A 17,151-nucleotide genomic window follows, 5' to 3' on the forward strand; every position below is an offset into this window, starting at 1 on the left:
TGTCGAGTCACTATTGGAGACAGACAGTCGCCTCTGTGAGCCTGTGCACCAAACATCAGATCAGCAGACGGGGCTGAAAGCTGCCGGGAGCCTGGGTGACAGTTTTAAAGCCTTTTATCAGTGCGAGAGCAGGAAAAAGCCTTGAATGTTTATACTGGTTGAACAGCTCAGGAATCACAGCTACTAAATATTTTCTAGCTGAGGAATTCCTGCTTTATTTTGAAAGAGGGAGACACATTCAGTCAATGAGCTAAACTAAATCACCCCTATTTAACCCCAGAGTGGTACATCCTAATTAGATAAATTAGACTCAGGTAAGCAGGCAGGTGCAGGTTAGTGATCGTCCTGCTTTTGAGAAAAAATAAAATAAAATAGAACAACAAAACGATGGGTGAGAGGGAATCAGGGCAGAAAACCTTTGTATGCTCTTATTTTGATTGTAGAGCTTCGTTTAATAAATCGTGGAAGCTGGATGCTCACCTGTGCAAACACGAAGGATTGGTAAGAGTTTCCAAAACCGCTTTCATTCCAAATCAAGGCTTTATTCTGTACATTTGCTGATAAATGTTTCCACCATAGAAACCGTTCTCCTGTGAGAACTGCGACCAAAGCTTTTGCACTCGCCACCAACTGACCAGACATGAGCTCAGCCACAGCGGGGAAAAGCCACACAAGTAAGTTCCCATGAATATTGTGTTAAATCCCCAAAAATTCACCCACAATCACCTTTTCTCATTCTGTTTAATTGACTTTGACCATTAATCTCCTTCGCACTCACTCAGGTGTCCGACTGATGGATGCTCTGAAGCTTTTCAAACTAAGGCCAGTTTGAGGCACCACATGGCTCGAGTCCATCAGCATCAGGAGAAGCAATACAAAGTCGTGCATCCCTTGTTTTCCATTGTTTTATTAAACTTAGGCTGATAAATCTTCCATTGCAGTAGCTCCAGTGAGATTCAGTTTGTCGTCTCTTTGAGTCGTGTGTTAAGTTGAGGTTTGTTTTTTCAGACAAGGTTTTTCCGTCTTCGTCAGAGGACTTCTGCTGATCACCTTTCACGTCAGAGGAACCACCAAAGCTGATCAGCAGAACTCCTCTGACGAAGACTGGCAGTTGAGATAAAAAAAAAAAAAAATGTCCTGTAAAACCTTGTCTGAATAAACAAAACCTCAACTTAACAAATGTTCTGTTGGCTGATGTGCTTTCAGTGTGATAAACCTGGCTGTGGAAAGGACTTCAATAAAAGGAACCAACTTAAGGCTCATAGATGTGAGCAGCATGAAGAACCTCCTGCTTTTCTGTGAGTTTCTTCTTGTGATTTGATCAAAGTCGGCTTCCTCTAACACAAACTTGGTTCATTGTAGCTGTTCTTTCACTGGTTGCACCAAAGCATTTCCATCTCAAGGAAAACTCAAGCATCATAAGAAGGTGCATGAAGGTCGGTTGGTTTGTTGCTGTAGTCCATGTTTCCCTTTAGCTGTGTCAGTCTGAAGGTTTTTGTCGTCTACAGGTTACCCTTGTGGGAGTGAGGGATGTTCCTCTCAGGGAAAGACATGGACAGAAATTCTAAAGCACAGAAAACAACATAAAGGTATCAATGCAACAAAGTGTGTCGCCCTTGTGCTGTATTAACTGTTTGCGCTTCAGTCAAGGTGCCATGTGGACAGTGCCAAAAGCTGTTCAGCAACGCCTGGTTCTTACACCAGCACGAGCTGCGTGTTCACTCTGGACAGCCGAGAAGGATGTTTTCCTGCCCAAAAGAAGGATGTGAGAAGAAGTTCAGTCGAAGCTTGAACTTGGAGAGTCACGTCCTCGGAGACCACGAGGGGAAGAAGGCCTTCAGCTGCGCCTACGACGGCTGTGGAAAAAGCTTTGCCGTGAAGGTGAACCTACATGCTGAACTCTCTACATCTCACTGATGTGGGATCAAAGAGCTTAGAACATGTTCTCAAAGGGTCCAGGGGCTGTTGTTCATATAGATGCGCACAGAGAATTGCTGAATTGACTGTATGCATGTTTTTTTTTTTTTTTTTTTTTTTTTAAACTTAGGAAAGCCTGTGGAGACATGGAGTGGTGCACAACACGGTAAAGAAAAAGCTGAAGGTTTGGACTTTAAAATCCAAGCAGAACCAAATGTTTTGAACAGATTTAAACCATTGTTGTCTTCTCCAGAAGGTGCAGCAGTCCAGATCTGCAGGTGCAGCAGATCAAGCGGAAACCAACAAGCTGGCTGCAAAGCTTCACAATGTAAAGCTGTGAACTCATGAAGCTACTTTAATGCTTTAACATCCAAGAAAACAAGATTATTTTTTTTTTCTGTTTCTTTTTGGACACATTAAAACGATTTCTTTCAATCTCAAATCTGCTTTTTGGCTTGTCATCATCTCTTCCATTAGAATGGAAGCTTGAAGTCTAATCGGATGTTGCTCTCTGTAGTCTTTCTGCTTTGTAGTTTCAATTCTGACAGAAGTATACAGTACTTAATGAATCACCATTATAGCCTATATACTGAAAAGTATCCTACAGTTCACATTGCATCAAGGTCATGATGGTGAAATTCAAAGTCGTTCACAGACTAGTTCTGCCTTTAAAGATTAGTGTTCAAACTAATTTCTGGTGTAAAATTATATCAATTTAATGTTTTCCAGGGTGAAAGGTTGTACAATAGCTGCACTACAGAGATGTAGCCAAAAGATTAAAACCTGAAGATGGTGATTCGCAAAAAAGTTTGTCAAACTTGTTTAGGTGAACTACGGTGAGGTCCGCAGAACGTCTACGCACCAGAAAGCACGTACCACATTCCCGAGAATTAAGTAGTTGACTTGGTTCCACCGAGTGAAACAAATTGAATTGTGCAGTGTAAAATTGTAATCTATGAATTGCCTTTGAAACAATATACCACACGTCTATGTTCCGATAAATTAAGAAAATACCGGAAAAGTGGGTGGGCCTCCATCGCTCCCTTTCAGAAAGGTCCCTGAGAGGCTCTTGACATCCGCTCATAGAACGTCCATGTCAAATTACAGCTTGATTCAATGAGCATTAACGTAGTCATTTGAAAAATGGGGCCCATTTATATATTGGTATAGGTCAATGATTCGGTACCACTAATTGTCACAATATTTGACTCACAAATAAACAAAAGGACTTTAATAGAAATTGCTGAAAAAAGGGGAGTAATATTCGTAATCTACATTAAATTACCTTTGAAACGATATGTCACACAACTATGTTGTCATAAATTTGGAAATTAACAGAAATGTGGGGTGGACCCCAAATCAAAAATCAGACTCCGAGCGTTGATGCGTACACATCCATGAATTATACCTACCAAATTTCAGCCCGATCCGTTCCCGAAAAACAGGAGTAGTGATTTTAACTAGTGTACACAAGAACAAAATGAGTAGTGTTTTGAGTCTGGCCTAAAAAACGGTAAATGTGAGTGATAGAACTTGCCTTTTCCACTACGTTTGGATTATAGTAAAAATATCAAAGCTGAGGTCCATCCCATCATGCAACATTTTTTCTGGTTATTAGAATTACGATGTGAGAAATAATTCAGTGTCATTAGATAATGGAGTAGCACATGGAGTTAATCTGAAGCTCATTACTGACGTACTCCATGGTGACTGTATTGTGGAGCATTTATAATGGTATTAATCATCTTCATGGTTGAACAGCGGACCAGTCATAATGAAACTGAACCTGAAGTGGTTACGGGTTTGTTCCAAAGGTGTTTCTCTTCCTCAATGTGTCATTACTGTTGGCCTATCAGCTGTTTTTTACCCCACCCCTAATTTTTATATAAAGTCCATTTAGTTTGTGTTGCATGTAAACTCAAATTAAAAAAAATGACTGAACAAGTAGGTAACGCTTTACTTGCAGTTTTATCCATAAGGGGGTCGTACCATGACACCTGTCATTAGCATTAATAAGGTGTCATGAAGGCTGTCATTAAGGGTCTTTTGTTACCCTAACCCCTCTAGATCCTTCCAGCTAACCTAAAAAAGGCCAACATAGCTCCAAAGGTGTCCTAATTTTGCTAACGACACTTGATGGCCTTAATGACACCTTATTCATGCTAATGACAGTGTAATGTCAGCCTTACGCATAAAACTTAAAGTAAAGTGTTACCAAAAAGTATTGTAAAAAGAAAGGTGTCGAAAAAAAGTGTTTAATCAAACATTTTACCAGATAGATGATTTTAATCTTATATGATGGCAGATTGACCAAATTGAGAGTATTAAAGATGCCTCACACTGTCCAAAACTATATTTAAAAAAAATAAAAAATAAAAATAGTGGTACGCTGAAGCAGTGATCCTCACAGGAAGTGTTTATTAAACAAACAACACACATTCACACACGTATAAAAGTCCAGTTGATGGCCCAGCTGGTTGCCATGGTGAGCAGCCTCCAGGGTGCGGCAGGTTTCTAATAAGGCCTGAGGCTTATTCAGCTGGAATACGGCGCAACATTCCCTTTAAAGTGACTAGCGCTCATTCTCACATTTTCTCCCCTACTTGCACCACAATGCATCCACCTGAATACAGCCCGGGTTTCTGCCGCTGCCTGGTGAGGTGAATACAGCACAGAGAGCCTGCTAACAGTTGCAGGGCGACATGACCATATGAACACAGCAGTGTGTGTGTGTGTGTGTGTGTGTGTGTGAGTGCAGTCTGTCGAGTGACGTGGATCAGCTTCCACCTGCTCAGGACGGGCTCAGTCCTGCTGGCTCCACTACAGCTCTCAATGCATTTGGTCCTGGATTAAGCCCAGTATGGAGTGATGTACGATGGTGTGTATCTGTTCACTTTGGCCAAGGTCGTTCCCTCTAATATAGAACATTAGGGTGGTTTCAGGCTGGCTATAACAGGCTGCCAGGCCAGGAGACCACAGTCAGTGCCACACGGCTGCGCTGCTCCTTCAGCATGGGAACCAACGCTGAGTGGCTCATTCCTGTGGTCGACAGGCCGTTGACTGCAACAATCATATCCCCACACCTAAAGGAAGAGAAGATGAAGAGTGAAATGCACTTGGAAACCTTTGTGCAACATATTCCAGACCATTAAAACTAATGCATTTAATGATTTTTTGTACATTCTAAGCATTGCTATGTAATCAGTTTTCCGAGTTCTTTACTGAAAAGCCCTCTGATGGTTGGAATAATCTGGATTAGAGTGTCAGAGAAATACAATTAGTTGGAGACCTCAGCTTTTACTTAAAAAAAATCTGTAAATGTAACCCCTACAGCACATGTCAAACTCAAGGCCCGGGGGCCAAGTCAGGCCCGCCACAGCATCTAGTTTGGCCCACAGGAAGATTTTGTTCAAACTAAAAAATACAGCAAAAACAGGACTTTTTGCAAATTATCATATAAATTGCAGATGAAATATGATGGAGGTTGCAGTACTACAATATTTAAAGTAATATTAAATGACAATTATTTTCAAAAAACCTGGAAAATTCTCGCAAATTATTGTACAGAATTCTGGCAAATTTCCATAAAATTAGTTGCAATGTCAATGAATTTTGGCCAATTAGTTAACATTCAGGATTTTGTTTGAATTTGTGATTTTTCCTTCACTAAAACATTTATTTTTCTTGGTCTGGCCCATTTGAGGTCAAACTGGGTCGTATGTGGCCCTTGAACAAAATTAGTTTGACACCCCTGCTCTAAAGCATTAAAATGAGCAATTTCTTCATAAATTGCGTCTTTAAAAGTTGAATTATCCTCCTACAACGTGTATCTAGGATTTCTCTGCGACTAAACTATTAATATTGTTTTAAAAATGATCAAATATTTAGTTACACAACTACTCTACTGTGTTGCATTGGCTTACAGTTTGATTTTGTACTGTCAGGAATACAAACAACATGGACTTTAGTGTTGTTAGGAATGTACAAAGGTGCTTGAATTTTCTTATCACTGTTTAAGATTAAAGGTCCAGACAGGTTTTACTGAATAACAAATACTTTTAATGTCTTTCATTAATAAAAAAATTCAGACGGAGTTAAGTGTTTTAAAAGTTGCCATCTGCCTTATGGAAGTAAATAAATGAAACATTAAACAGCATAACATACAGTATGCTATATATAAAAATAACAACAAAAATGGTTGTTCACTACGTGATTATCTTATCGATCCAAAAAAATTTCCAAATCATGTCTTAAAACAAAAACACCATTTAATTGAGCGAACATACGCATAGCACGTAAACGCCACGTCACTCGGTGTCAATGAACCACATCAGACCTTATTAAACGACCTCACTCCTCAATGCATTTCATAAAACATACTAGGCACTTTTATAAATAGATGTATGTGGTTACTATTACTTTCACTTATCAGAATCTGTTGTGGCAAAAGTTAAACTTTTTTGAAAATTGTAATTTGACAGTTTGATAAACGAACCACTTGTTTTTGATATTGGTACTTGAATTACAGTTAGGTACCATTTACTTGTCCTTGCAAGTTTAAAAGAAAATGAAATAAATTGTATTTCATACTATTTTGTACTTGTAAAGGTCAAAATTTGTAGTTATTGATATTGTGATATATCGTGATGAACATTGTATTGTTTAGTTTTTATTGGGATATATCATATTGTATTGTGACATGCAAATCATGAATCGTATCGATAGATTCATGGCAATGCACTCCCATGCAGTTCACTCACTTGAGGCGCCCGTCATAGTACGCGGGCGTGCCAAGGACGATGGTCTTGATGAAGAAGGCCTGGTTTCCGTGGCTCTCTTCGAACCCCCCCACGATGCTGAAGCCCCAGCTGCCAGGATGGCTCCTCTGCAGCACGATCTCATGACTGCTGTGCAGGTAGCTGAAGGCAGAAGATTGAAAGTTCAGTTCATAACACCCCAGTCTTTGTTCTTTCCATCCTGCTCACCTGGGCAGACCCAGCCACATCACCCACGATGGGGACCAGTTGGCATCAAAGTCACTGTCGTGTGTGTGAGACAGCAGCTCATCGTGTGCTTGTTCCTCCAGCATGCTGACCTCCAGCACACGCAGCTGCACCGAGGGCGAAGCGGCGCTCGCCTTCAACGTACCCACCGCCTCGCCGTGGCTCAAATACGTCAGATCCTGCCCGTTGATGCTCAGAAGCACGTCACCTGAGGGACGGAGAGAGAAGATGCAGTGAATGGGATGATGAATGTAGACTTTAGGTCCAGTTTGCGACATTTCAAAATGGGTTTCAACCTCGTTTGATTCGCCCGTCGTTGGACAAGCATCCATGTGGCTGTACGCTTGTCACAAAGATCGGCAGCTCGCCACTCTTACTGCCCCGCCCTCCTGCCACAGTCATACCCAGAGACTCATGGGGCTCTTTCTTCACAGTTATATGTTTGTCTTTACAGGTAATACACTGGGAAAGGTCCTGAAATCCGCAGAAGAAGAGAAACATAAACCTTAAATTACTGCTATGAAAACATCAGCTCTGCAAATTCTGAGCGATACACAATGAACATTTTGCCATACTTTGTGTTGAGCTATTAAATTGCCTCACATTTATTAGTATGAATGCATTGAGACACAGATATACACACAAGTATTAGCATTAGCATGTATGAAACCCATCTCCTCACTCTGTGGGTGCTGGTGCGTGACAGGTGCACGGGGACAGGACTCGGGGTCGCGCTGTAGTTTGGCAGGAAGTGGTCAAGGCAGTAAAGGTCTCTGGTGGAGCTAGATTTTGGCGGAGGGGGCGGAGTCGGTTTGTTTGGGCGGCTAACGAGCAGTTGGACTCGGTCTCCACTGGCCTGGAAGGTGGAAGCATGAAAAAATGAAGGAAGAAAAAAAAAAAGCCTCTTTGTTTTTTGTCTTTGGTACGTGTTTTCACACCTGTATGATCTGAGCAGCCTGTTCTGGGGTCCCATGGCAAAGGTCCTGGTCGTTGACCGCCAACACACGGTCATTACTCCGTAGTCTGCCATCTTTAGCTGCCAGGCCTCCGTCCAGAAGATCTAGAACAAATACTCCGGACTCGTCTGTCCGCCGTACCAGTTTGATGCCGAGCTGCTCTGCTGAGTCCCTCTTGTGAAGGGTGATTCTCAGTGAGGCCGGGCTGGACGGGGTCCCTTCAGGGGTGGAGCAGGGGGCGTGCGGCACAGCCGGGGTGGAGGAGGAGGAAGAGGATGGAGGGGCTCGAGAAGCACAGCGACGCTCTCGCAGCACGGTCAGCTGCAGGGTGGTGCAGGGGCGGGCGAGGGTGGAGCGTGCAAAGCTGTGAGGGACGTTGCTGATGTCCACGTTGTTCACCTTAAAAAAGAGAACATTTAAAGCAAATGGAACCTGAATCACAGGATTACCAGAAAGTTGCGTGTGTGCACGTTTGTTCAAGGGTAAATGGAGTTGCACTACCAACTGCTTTTTACACTTAATGTTAAATATGTATCTGAACATGAATTATATATACAAAAAAACCCTGAAAAAACAGTACTATCAATAGATAATAGATGAATGTGTGATTTAACTTTACTTCATTAACATTAGAAGCCAAATTAATCTTTCCTCTTCATTTAAAATGCCTTATTTTTGTGTGAATTCATACACAAACAGTAAAAAAAAACCAAAAAAAACACACATTCATTCCTTTATTAAGTTACGTGCTCACACAAGCCAACCAAAACAAAACTTTGCCCACTAAACAAATACGTTAATAATTATTCTCTTTCTGCATCTTTGAAGTTACCAAAAAAAAAAAAAACTCAGAACATTGAGTTTCAGCTTTGAACTCCTAATAAGTAAGAGTGGATCAATGGCTTTTTTTTTTAGGAGAAAAGTCAATTACTGTCAATGTTAATCTCTAAATCCCACTCAGATAATTAAAGCAAAGATGTCAAATTACCACAATGCAACAGCAGAAAACATAAATACTGACTGAAATGATGTAAATACTGTATAAGAAGAAAATGTCTCAAATCTGTAAAGGAGAGGGCAACATTAGGAATGCATTTGTGAGGAAATCCCTCCCTCACCTGTAGGATCTGATCCCCTGCCAGCAGCCTCCCATCCCGTGCGATCACTCCATCCCTGTAAACTTCCTGGATCACGATGTTGATCAGGGGGGTCTCGTTGCCTCCAACGACGCTGATCCCCAGCTCCACGTACGGGTTGGCCCGGTGGACCTCGATGGCAGTTATCTCTCCTTCGGGGAGGGAGGGCAACTTCACACAGCCTAAAGGAAACAGAGTGTAAATTATACTTAGAGTGGGATTTACGTCAAGTTTCCATCAACAGCAGCAAACAAATGCTGTACAACAAACATTGTGACTATGATTGACATTTTATTCTGTAAATACAACAAGGCAAAAAGGTTCCATAAGACTACATTTATTTTATTCTAGGGTAAGGTTGAACTTGATATTATGGGTGTGATGATTTTAATTAAATGATAAATGATAAATGATCTAACTGGTCGTTAGACATAAGGTTTAATGGATCTCTTCTGCTAGCAGGAAAAAAACCCATGGTAATAAAAGAAGAAGTCCTGATCTTATGTTGATGTTGATATCTGATATCGATCCGATATCAGCAAAAAATGAGTATTGGAATATATTGGTCTGCATCTAAAACCTACAATATATTACATTTTTTATTGGATTTATTGAGGATTTTTTTTCAGGGTCTTCTAGTGATTTTTTTAAGGTATTTTATTCCATTGTTTAAGGTTAGATTTGATTTAACCCATTGGTTAAAAATAAATGGTTTGATTATTGTTCTTCATTTGAGTAAAATCACTTGATCAAGCCTTTTCTAACATTCCACGCTACAAAGTAAATATAAAAGTATGTATGATGCATACTGATATTGTATCAGATCAATATCAGTATCAAACAATACTCAACATTGCAATATTGTTATCGGATCTGAAGTGAAAAAAGTTGCATTGGGACACGGCTTGTGAATAATGTCCATATGTTTTTGAAGCAAATTCTCCACAAATGTGTTTAAAAAGAAGTCACTGACTGTTTCGTTGACTGAAATTTAAAATTTGTAAACTTCTGCTGACAAGTTTAGGGACAAATATTCAATCAAAACTTGCTGTCACTCAACAAATGCTGAGTTATCGCTCATAAAGATTTTGTTTTAAGAAAAGCTGAGCAGTCGTTACCCTCCTCAGCAGACAGAGGTGGGGATTCAGGGCAGTCCCAGCCAGACGAGGTGGAGCTAACAGAGCGAAGGAGATGGATGCAAGGATTACTGAGAGGCCGCTTCACCCTTGGAACCACACACTCCAACCCCACCACACCTAAGTACAGAGTACAAGACAAAATACAGACGTGCAGGTTATATTTTCTATTCAAATCTCTTCCCATGGGACAAATCCAGATGACTCACTGTCTTCTTCATTGCTCTCCTCAAAGGCAGGGTTATCCAGGCCGGCATCGTCTGTCCACACGGGCCCGGTGCAGCTGGCGTTGTCGGGTGCTGAAGGCGGCGAGGGCGTGGGGTCCCTCAGGGTTGTCTGTGGGGATTGGGAACTAGGCGTCCTGGGAGGGCTGGTCGCCATCACACGCTCATCTCCACTGTCACACCGAGGGCCTTCAATGCTTGTCTGCTGGCATCTGGTCCCAGGACACCTTTAACCAAACAAAGGAAATCTATATATTAGTAACAGTATTTTGAGGTCACATACAAGCACAATAATACATTTATCCTCTGAAAACCTCCATTCATGTTAAATAATGAGGAAATTGAAGGCAAACACAAGTATTATGTGATTTTGTCACCAAGATGAAACAAGTGCAGCAAAAAAAGTCTGATGAAACCATTTTACACCAAATTCATCAACTCATATTATGTATTTTGTTGTAAAGCCAAAACTCCAACAATTCTCTGGCAAAGTCTTTCAATCGTAGCACAATAATGTCCATAAAATAAAAAAAAAAAAAAGCAGAAGGATTTTTTCTCTTGAAGCTTTGACATTTCAGAGAAGTTTGAACAATTGACACAAACGTTGTAACTGATCATACTTCGGCATCTGATTAGTATTCGAATTAAATGATCATTTTCATCTTAAATCGTGGAGGACAGGTGTTCTGTGGGTTCGTTACAATACCCCTCCCTTCAACGCACTGGACGTTCTGCCAAACATACTCATTAAAGTCAAGTCTGCTAAATTTTAGAAGAACCTGCAGAACAGCAACCCTACAGGAACTGAAAACAACACTACATTACATTACAATACACCATCACACAAACGCTTTAAGACAGTTATGGGAACATTTATAAATAGCTTTTCTGTTTTAGAAATGACTAAAATAGGCTGGATCAAGGGTAGGATGAGATCTTGCTTCTATTTGAAAGATGTATTTATTCTGAGTGGCAAATATAAGGTGATTGAAATATTTAAATAGTAGGTCTTTTCTTGTCCAAACTCCAGAATTAAACTGGGTATTTATCTTCTACAATCTCAGAGATTTACCACCGTCAATATCAATGTCATTAGTTCAACGACTAAACAGCTACAGCCCAGTGGATTCTACTCCGTTGTTCTTTTGTGAGCTTTGCTTGGGGACAACATTTACTGTTTCTTGACAAAGTCGCGCTGTGACAGTCCTGGCTCTCGTTTTTATCCTAAAACTAAGTCTGCGACCCACGTGGGATCGAGGTCTAATCTTGACCAAAGAATGTCACGTTAGCGCTCGTTTGATGTGTCTTACACCCTCTCTGCCCTGTGAGCACGCTTGGCCAAGCAATGTCTCTGCGATGTGAACGAGAAGCGGTTATACTAGAAGGTTTTAGACGCCAAAGTCGAAATCAAATGCAGGCATTTTTATTCAAAGCCTATTTTGGGATGTTTTTACACTTTGCCAACACAGATTTCGAACACTCGCATTGTCTCTCTTCTTTGATTTTTCACCATTTTTAGACGTCGTCCAAAGCCTGAACGTTGTTACTTCAAAGGCGATGATGGAACGAAAGGGTCTCCTGTAAAAACAGCTGAGTCACAAAGGCTTTTAACAGATTGTTAGCGGTATCCTGTTAGCGTGAGCCTGTTAAGGTAAATCTCCTCCACTTACCTAAGGTGTAAGACCATCAGTAGGGAAGCAGTAAATAACTCAGCATCAAAACACCAATGGGTAGAACTGTTTTCTCGATGGCAGCCCCTGCCTTATAGGGTACGCTACGGTTTGTGACTACATTACATTGATCTGAATTTCTAACCAAACCTCTGAATCGATCATCCACTTTCTCATTAGTAGGATTCAAACAGGCTGCACTGAGCAACAATACTCTAACCTGGATTCCAAATGGCAAGGCTGAGAAATAGATGAACCACACAACACGCCATCTGGCATTTTCCTGGCAACAGAAACGAGTGAAGGGAGCGAGACAGAGCGAGGAGAGGGGGGTAAAAAAAAAGAAAGAAAGCAGAGAGCAGGCTGAAGGATAACTAGAGGACATTTATCCGTCCTGATTCACGCCGACCTCACATGCATCCGACCAAGTTCCACTCACCACAAGCCAGGGTTGCCCTTGGCTGTCTCACAAAAGAAGTGGTTGAAAAGATCCCTGGTGTTGAAGTTGCTCAGCATGTTTGCCAAATGAGAACATGAAGCTCTTGGTGAAGCAGCCCATGACTGCGGTAGGGAACCACTAATCCCCCGTCACATGACTCCAAGCCCAATAATCCCCACAGGGTCTCACAGCACCTGGTCCAAACGGGCCAAACGCCAAAGATCGAGGATGGAAATGATCAAGACTTCAAGGTCAAGCTTAATAGGGAATTCTGACAGATACAGATAGTCATTAAGTGAGTAACTCCACATCTACATTAGCACTGTGCTACACACATGTGAAAGCAACGGATTAAGTACTCAAGTTACTGTAATTGAGTTGCTTTTATGGGTCGCCTACATGTGTTTTTTTATCGTATATTTCTAAATCAATAATTTTACTTGTGCATAACTACATTTTAAAAGACGAAAAGTAATTCATTATGTTTCTACACCCAACCGTTTCTAAGTAAATTAGTATATTTTGTGATTTATTTTTGTATTTCTGTTTCACATATTGAACATAATCCACATGTTCTTAGTCGTGACATTTTTGATCAAAGCCCAGCCACATTCTGGGGTTTATAATATTGTTACCCACATGGCACATTTGGCATGGCGCTGTTCTAGAGTTCATACATTTAGCTACTGTATGCTTAGAGCCTGAGAATTTGAATTTATTGGTTTTATTTTATTAAAAAAAAAGAATTGTACATTTTGACAAACCTTTTATTTTATACAGAGGGCTTTGTGGAAAATAAATGATGTCTCTTGTTTATACATTTTTACTGTATGCAAGCAAACCATGGCAAGATTTATACCCAAAAAATAAACATGGGAAGGTGGACGTAACTACCGGTAGTAACTTTGACTTTCTATTTAATTGAGCTATTTTTACTTGTACTTGAGTTTTTTATTTATGAATTACTTGTACTTGAGCATAATTTCAATGAAGTAACAGTACTTTATTTAACAGTATTATATATCAGTACTCTTTACACCTCTGGTGCTACCTGTAAAAATTAATAGCATCCTTGTATTATTGTTATTATTATTTATTTATTCATTTATGGAATTCAAAGATTATGGACTGTCAGAGCATTCACTCCAGGCTACAGGAAGATCAGAGTAAGAATTACCAAATGAATATTACATTGTTTAAAAAGAAACAAACAACTCAACATTTCTAAGTTTTGTCAACTGCATTTGATCGAGGGCCAAAATTTTCAAAGCACTGTAAAAAAAGTAAGGAACTCTTTAGGTAAAGAAAATAAAATGAAATGACTAATAGAAAAATTAGCTGTTTATTTAAATCAGGGGAGATAAACTCACAGACTTTAGGTGGAAAAGAGCAAATTCAGCATTAATGTGCCCTGGTTTGCCGGAAAACTGAGCTCTGCAAATATTGTGAATTTTAATTGAATTTTTGTATTTCTACTTTCTCAAGCGGGCCGAATCTGATGCTCCAAAGGGCTGGATTTGGCCCCCAGGCATTGAGTTTGACACGTGATTTACATGAAAGTGGCCCCTGAGCTATAGAGGTTTCCATGCTGGTTTTTACCTGTGTTTGAGGTGTGCCTCCAGGTCACATCGTGGCATGCTGAGGGAGCACACAGGAGCCAAGGGACACGATACAGACAACTTGTCCAGGAGCTTGTGGACCAAGATGTTGGACCTGCGACAGGCCTGCAGCTGCAGCCGCGTCCTGTCCAAGGGGCAGAAATCCCTGTCCTGCAGGAAACTCCTCAGGCAGCGCGCACAGAAAGTGTGCCCACACGGGGTGTCCAAGGGCTGCACCAGCGGCTGCAGGCAGATGTGGCACACCAGGTCGTCGTCCACTTCCAGTCTGTAGTTGTAAAGATGGTTCTCCCGGCTGCGGTGGATCTGGCCACACTCTGGACACAGAGCCTCCAGTGGTGGCTCCCCTGGTACGGACAGGCTCACCTCGCAGCCCGGGCTGCCCATCTCTTTTCCTCCAATGCAACTCAGCTTTGGCACAAGTGACTCCAGGGGGGCAACAGGGTGGGGAAGGGGCGCAGACACTCCTATCCCATGAGCTTCAGAGTCTGAAGTAGTTACGGAGAGCACAAACGCTCCCCCAGCGGCTGATGGCACATCACCCTGCAGGTCAAAGGTCAGAATGAGAAGGTTAAACAGCGGCTTTGCAAAAAACAAGCGTCTGATTATGTGCTTGTGCTTTTATTCGTGCGGCAAATGCTTTGTGCACGTGTGCGTTTTGCACGAGCGCCGCTGAGTTTGTGCATGTGTATCAGTGAGATTATGTATTGCTGCTCCTGTCCACTAATCTGGGAGTATAATCTCTCTTTTGCTTTCGCCTGCTCCAATCTTCCAATTCCACCGAGAGGGATTTATCTGGGATTGAGGCAAAGAGAGGACACAGATCAGAGGATTGGGGAAGCAGCAGAAAAGTGGAGTCAAGACAAAGAAATAAGTAGCACGTGACAAAAAAATGGAAATGTAAGGCAGGAGATGGAGCTGGAAAAGCCATTAAAGCACAAAAGTGGGTGGAAAACAAACAAAAACATCGAGAAAATGGAAGAACTTCCTTAAAACGTGGGATATTTTTGGTTCAGGGATGTGCAACAGAAGCACTCAGAGGCTGTGGAGGATGAGCAGAGATGCTAAAGCATGGACCGATACAGTGTTTCACAATTACACAGTGAGACCCCCCTCCTCCACCTCCCATCAACTGCCACACAGACAGCAAAGGCTGTGCGTCCATGCTCCAAAGGGGGGCCGGCCAAGCCCCAGTGACTACCTGCCTCTGTTCCAGCAGAGGGTCTGCTCCTGTCTCCATGACGACCTGCATCCTGCTCTATTCAGTGGGTTTGACATTCAGAGAAGGATGCAGAAGCCACACAACAACAACACATGCACTTCCCTCAGCAAGATGCTCGGCCCCTCCCCATTACACGCTTCTCAGACAGATGATGATGATGATGATGATGATGAAACTCCTCATCATCACTTCTACTTCTTGTGTTTACTTATTTCAGCATCCTTTAAGTGCACACTACTTGTGTGTGTGTGTGTGTGTGTGTGTGTGTGTGTGCGCGTGTGTGACTGGTTGCTTGTGTCCCCATCCCGCAGCTGGACATGAATTAATCATGAAGACACAAGGCGTCTCTGTTTCTATAACAAAGCTGTGACATCACCACGTCTCACACATACATCATTACACACACACACACACACACACACACACACACACACACACACACACACACACACACACATACATACATCTACACACACACACAAACATTGGTCCACCCAGAAAAGCAAGCAGCATGCACATACATGCTTTTTTTTTTTAATGTCTTCTGCTTTCTGATGACAATGGCTCAAATAAATCTATTTCATTGCAAACAAAGCTGCAACAGACAAACACATGCAACACTAATAATAATAATAATAATAATAATAATAATGGCACCTTTAAACAAAGCATGTATGTGTCCAAAGCCTACATACACTGTCTTGTCCCCATTGTTCTCTATTCCCCAGAGATGACTGGTCACATCTACGCTGCTTTGTGCACAAATTACATTTGCAGAGAAGATGAGGAGCTGCTGTCACAGCCTCAGATCTACAGACTCGTGTCCTGGTTTAGCCCACATTTTCAATCAATCTCATCTTGTCTGTCTTTATCTGAAAAATAGAATAAAACTCATTAGAATGGCTGTTAGCCTTACAAAATCTGGGCTGAAAATAGCTAATTTTACACGGCAAGACGAGCATTGATGAAAACGATAACAGACGCAATCTGCAATCATTTATTACATTATTTTACGGTGGCAATGCACCAGCTGCAGTGACATCATTGGAAAGCACTGTTTGTTTGCACTAAAGCCTTTAAAAAAAACCACCACTACCATCTGTCTGCGTTCATATATCTCGTGCATAGCGGCGTTGTGTGAATGCACGTCCAGCCGCACGTTGACACCCATCATGCAGATGTGGATACAGATGTGGTTTTACCTGCTCCGGGAAATGCCTCCGCTCCCGCCCAGCACTCCGGCCCCGAACAGCGGCCACCACGGGTAGGGACGGCGGGGACCTCAATCATACATTTACCGCAACGTAGAGCTCCGCAAAACCCCGCACCGAAACGCCCCCGTGCCTTTGGCCACCTGACCCCGCCCACTGCTGTCTGTCAAGTAAGGAGGGCGGTCTTTAGCGATGTCAATCACACACTGGATTCAGAGGTGACTTCTAAATCGCCTGCTCAGAAAAAAACAAAACAAAGCAAAAACCCAACTTACTACGCCGATATTGATAATAACGATATTGATATCGGATATCTGTCCAATATTATCATAAAAAAAAGTACCGTATTATTTCGGCCGCCATCCAAAATCTTAGATATAAGCACTTCAATACAAGCAGTCCACTACAGCAACTCAATGCATCATTTTTAATATTTTATTGGAGTTATAATAATTTTTTTCAGTCTTATAATTTATTTATTTAGATTTTTGTATTCAAATGTAAAATATTCTTATGTTTAAGGTTAAAGTTTATGGTACCCATAATAAATGGGATCACTTGAGCCTTTTAGGCCTTTTCTAACAGTGCCCACTACAAAATCAGTGATTCAAGTATGTATGA

At 41.6% G+C, this 17,151-nt stretch overlaps 2 protein-coding genes across 5 annotated transcripts; one reads left to right on the forward strand and one right to left on the reverse strand.

Annotated features, from left to right (window-relative positions):
* The first annotated feature begins 387 nt into the window (after nucleotides 1-387).
* Nucleotides 388-2,257, forward strand: gtf3ab (general transcription factor IIIA, b). The gene is made up of 9 exons (XM_028435107.1): nucleotides 388-501; nucleotides 580-674; nucleotides 783-879; nucleotides 1,207-1,298; nucleotides 1,363-1,436; nucleotides 1,509-1,589; nucleotides 1,646-1,881; nucleotides 2,048-2,101; nucleotides 2,171-2,257. The coding sequence occupies exons 1-9, from the start codon at nucleotides 388-390 to the stop codon at nucleotides 2,255-2,257; spliced, it is 930 nt and encodes a 309-aa protein (XP_028290908.1).
* Nucleotides 2,258-4,302: 2,045 nt separating this feature from the next.
* Nucleotides 4,303-16,672, reverse strand: lnx2a (ligand of numb-protein X 2a). 4 transcript variants are annotated; one of them, XM_028434717.1, is made up of 12 exons: nucleotides 16,522-16,672; nucleotides 16,089-16,191; nucleotides 14,081-14,640; nucleotides 10,358-10,599; nucleotides 10,131-10,268; nucleotides 8,995-9,194; nucleotides 7,859-8,275; nucleotides 7,603-7,776; nucleotides 7,217-7,394; nucleotides 6,903-7,128; nucleotides 6,678-6,836; nucleotides 4,303-5,000 (listed from the first exon to the last, which is right to left on the reverse strand). In XM_028434717.1, the coding sequence occupies exons 3-12, from the start codon at nucleotides 14,482-14,484 to the stop codon at nucleotides 4,865-4,867; spliced, it is 2,274 nt and encodes a 757-aa protein (XP_028290518.1). In that variant the 5' UTR covers nucleotides 14,485-14,640; nucleotides 16,089-16,191; nucleotides 16,522-16,672; the 3' UTR covers nucleotides 4,303-4,864. The 4 variants fall into 4 exon arrangements, with proteins under 4 accessions (XP_028290518.1, XP_028290516.1, XP_028290517.1 ...); XM_028434715.1 differs by having other exon boundaries at nucleotides 14,081-14,892; nucleotides 15,977-16,191; XM_028434716.1 differs by lacking the exon at nucleotides 16,089-16,191.
* Nucleotides 16,673-17,151: the final 479 nt, after the last annotated feature.

This window comes from Gouania willdenowi, chromosome 20, assembly GCF_900634775.1.
Source record: "Gouania willdenowi chromosome 20, fGouWil2.1, whole genome shotgun sequence".
Lineage (NCBI taxonomy): Eukaryota > Metazoa > Chordata > Actinopteri > Blenniiformes > Gobiesocidae > Gouania > Gouania willdenowi.

Coding starts and splice junctions, on each gene's coding strand:
- lnx2a (XM_028434716.1), bottom strand. CDS start 14,484: ATGGGCAGCCCGGGCTGCGAGGTGAGCCTGTCCGTACCAGGGGAGCCA. Junction 10,269..10,357: donor GGAGAGCAATGAAGAAGACA/GTGAGTCATCTG, acceptor CTCTGTACTTAG/GTGTGGTGGGGTTGGAGTGT. Junction 5,001..6,677: donor TACTATGACGGGCGCCTCAA/GTGAGTGAACTG, acceptor CTCTTCCTTTAG/GTGTGGGGATATGATTGTTG.
- gtf3ab (XM_028435107.1), top strand. CDS start 388: ATGGGTGAGAGGGAATCAGGGCAGAAAACCTTTGTATGCTCTTATTTT. Junction 1,590..1,645: donor GCACAGAAAACAACATAAAG/GTATCAATGCAA, acceptor TTTGCGCTTCAG/TCAAGGTGCCATGTGGACAG. Junction 1,882..2,047: donor GAAAAAGCTTTGCCGTGAAG/GTGAACCTACAT, acceptor TTTTAAACTTAG/GAAAGCCTGTGGAGACATGG.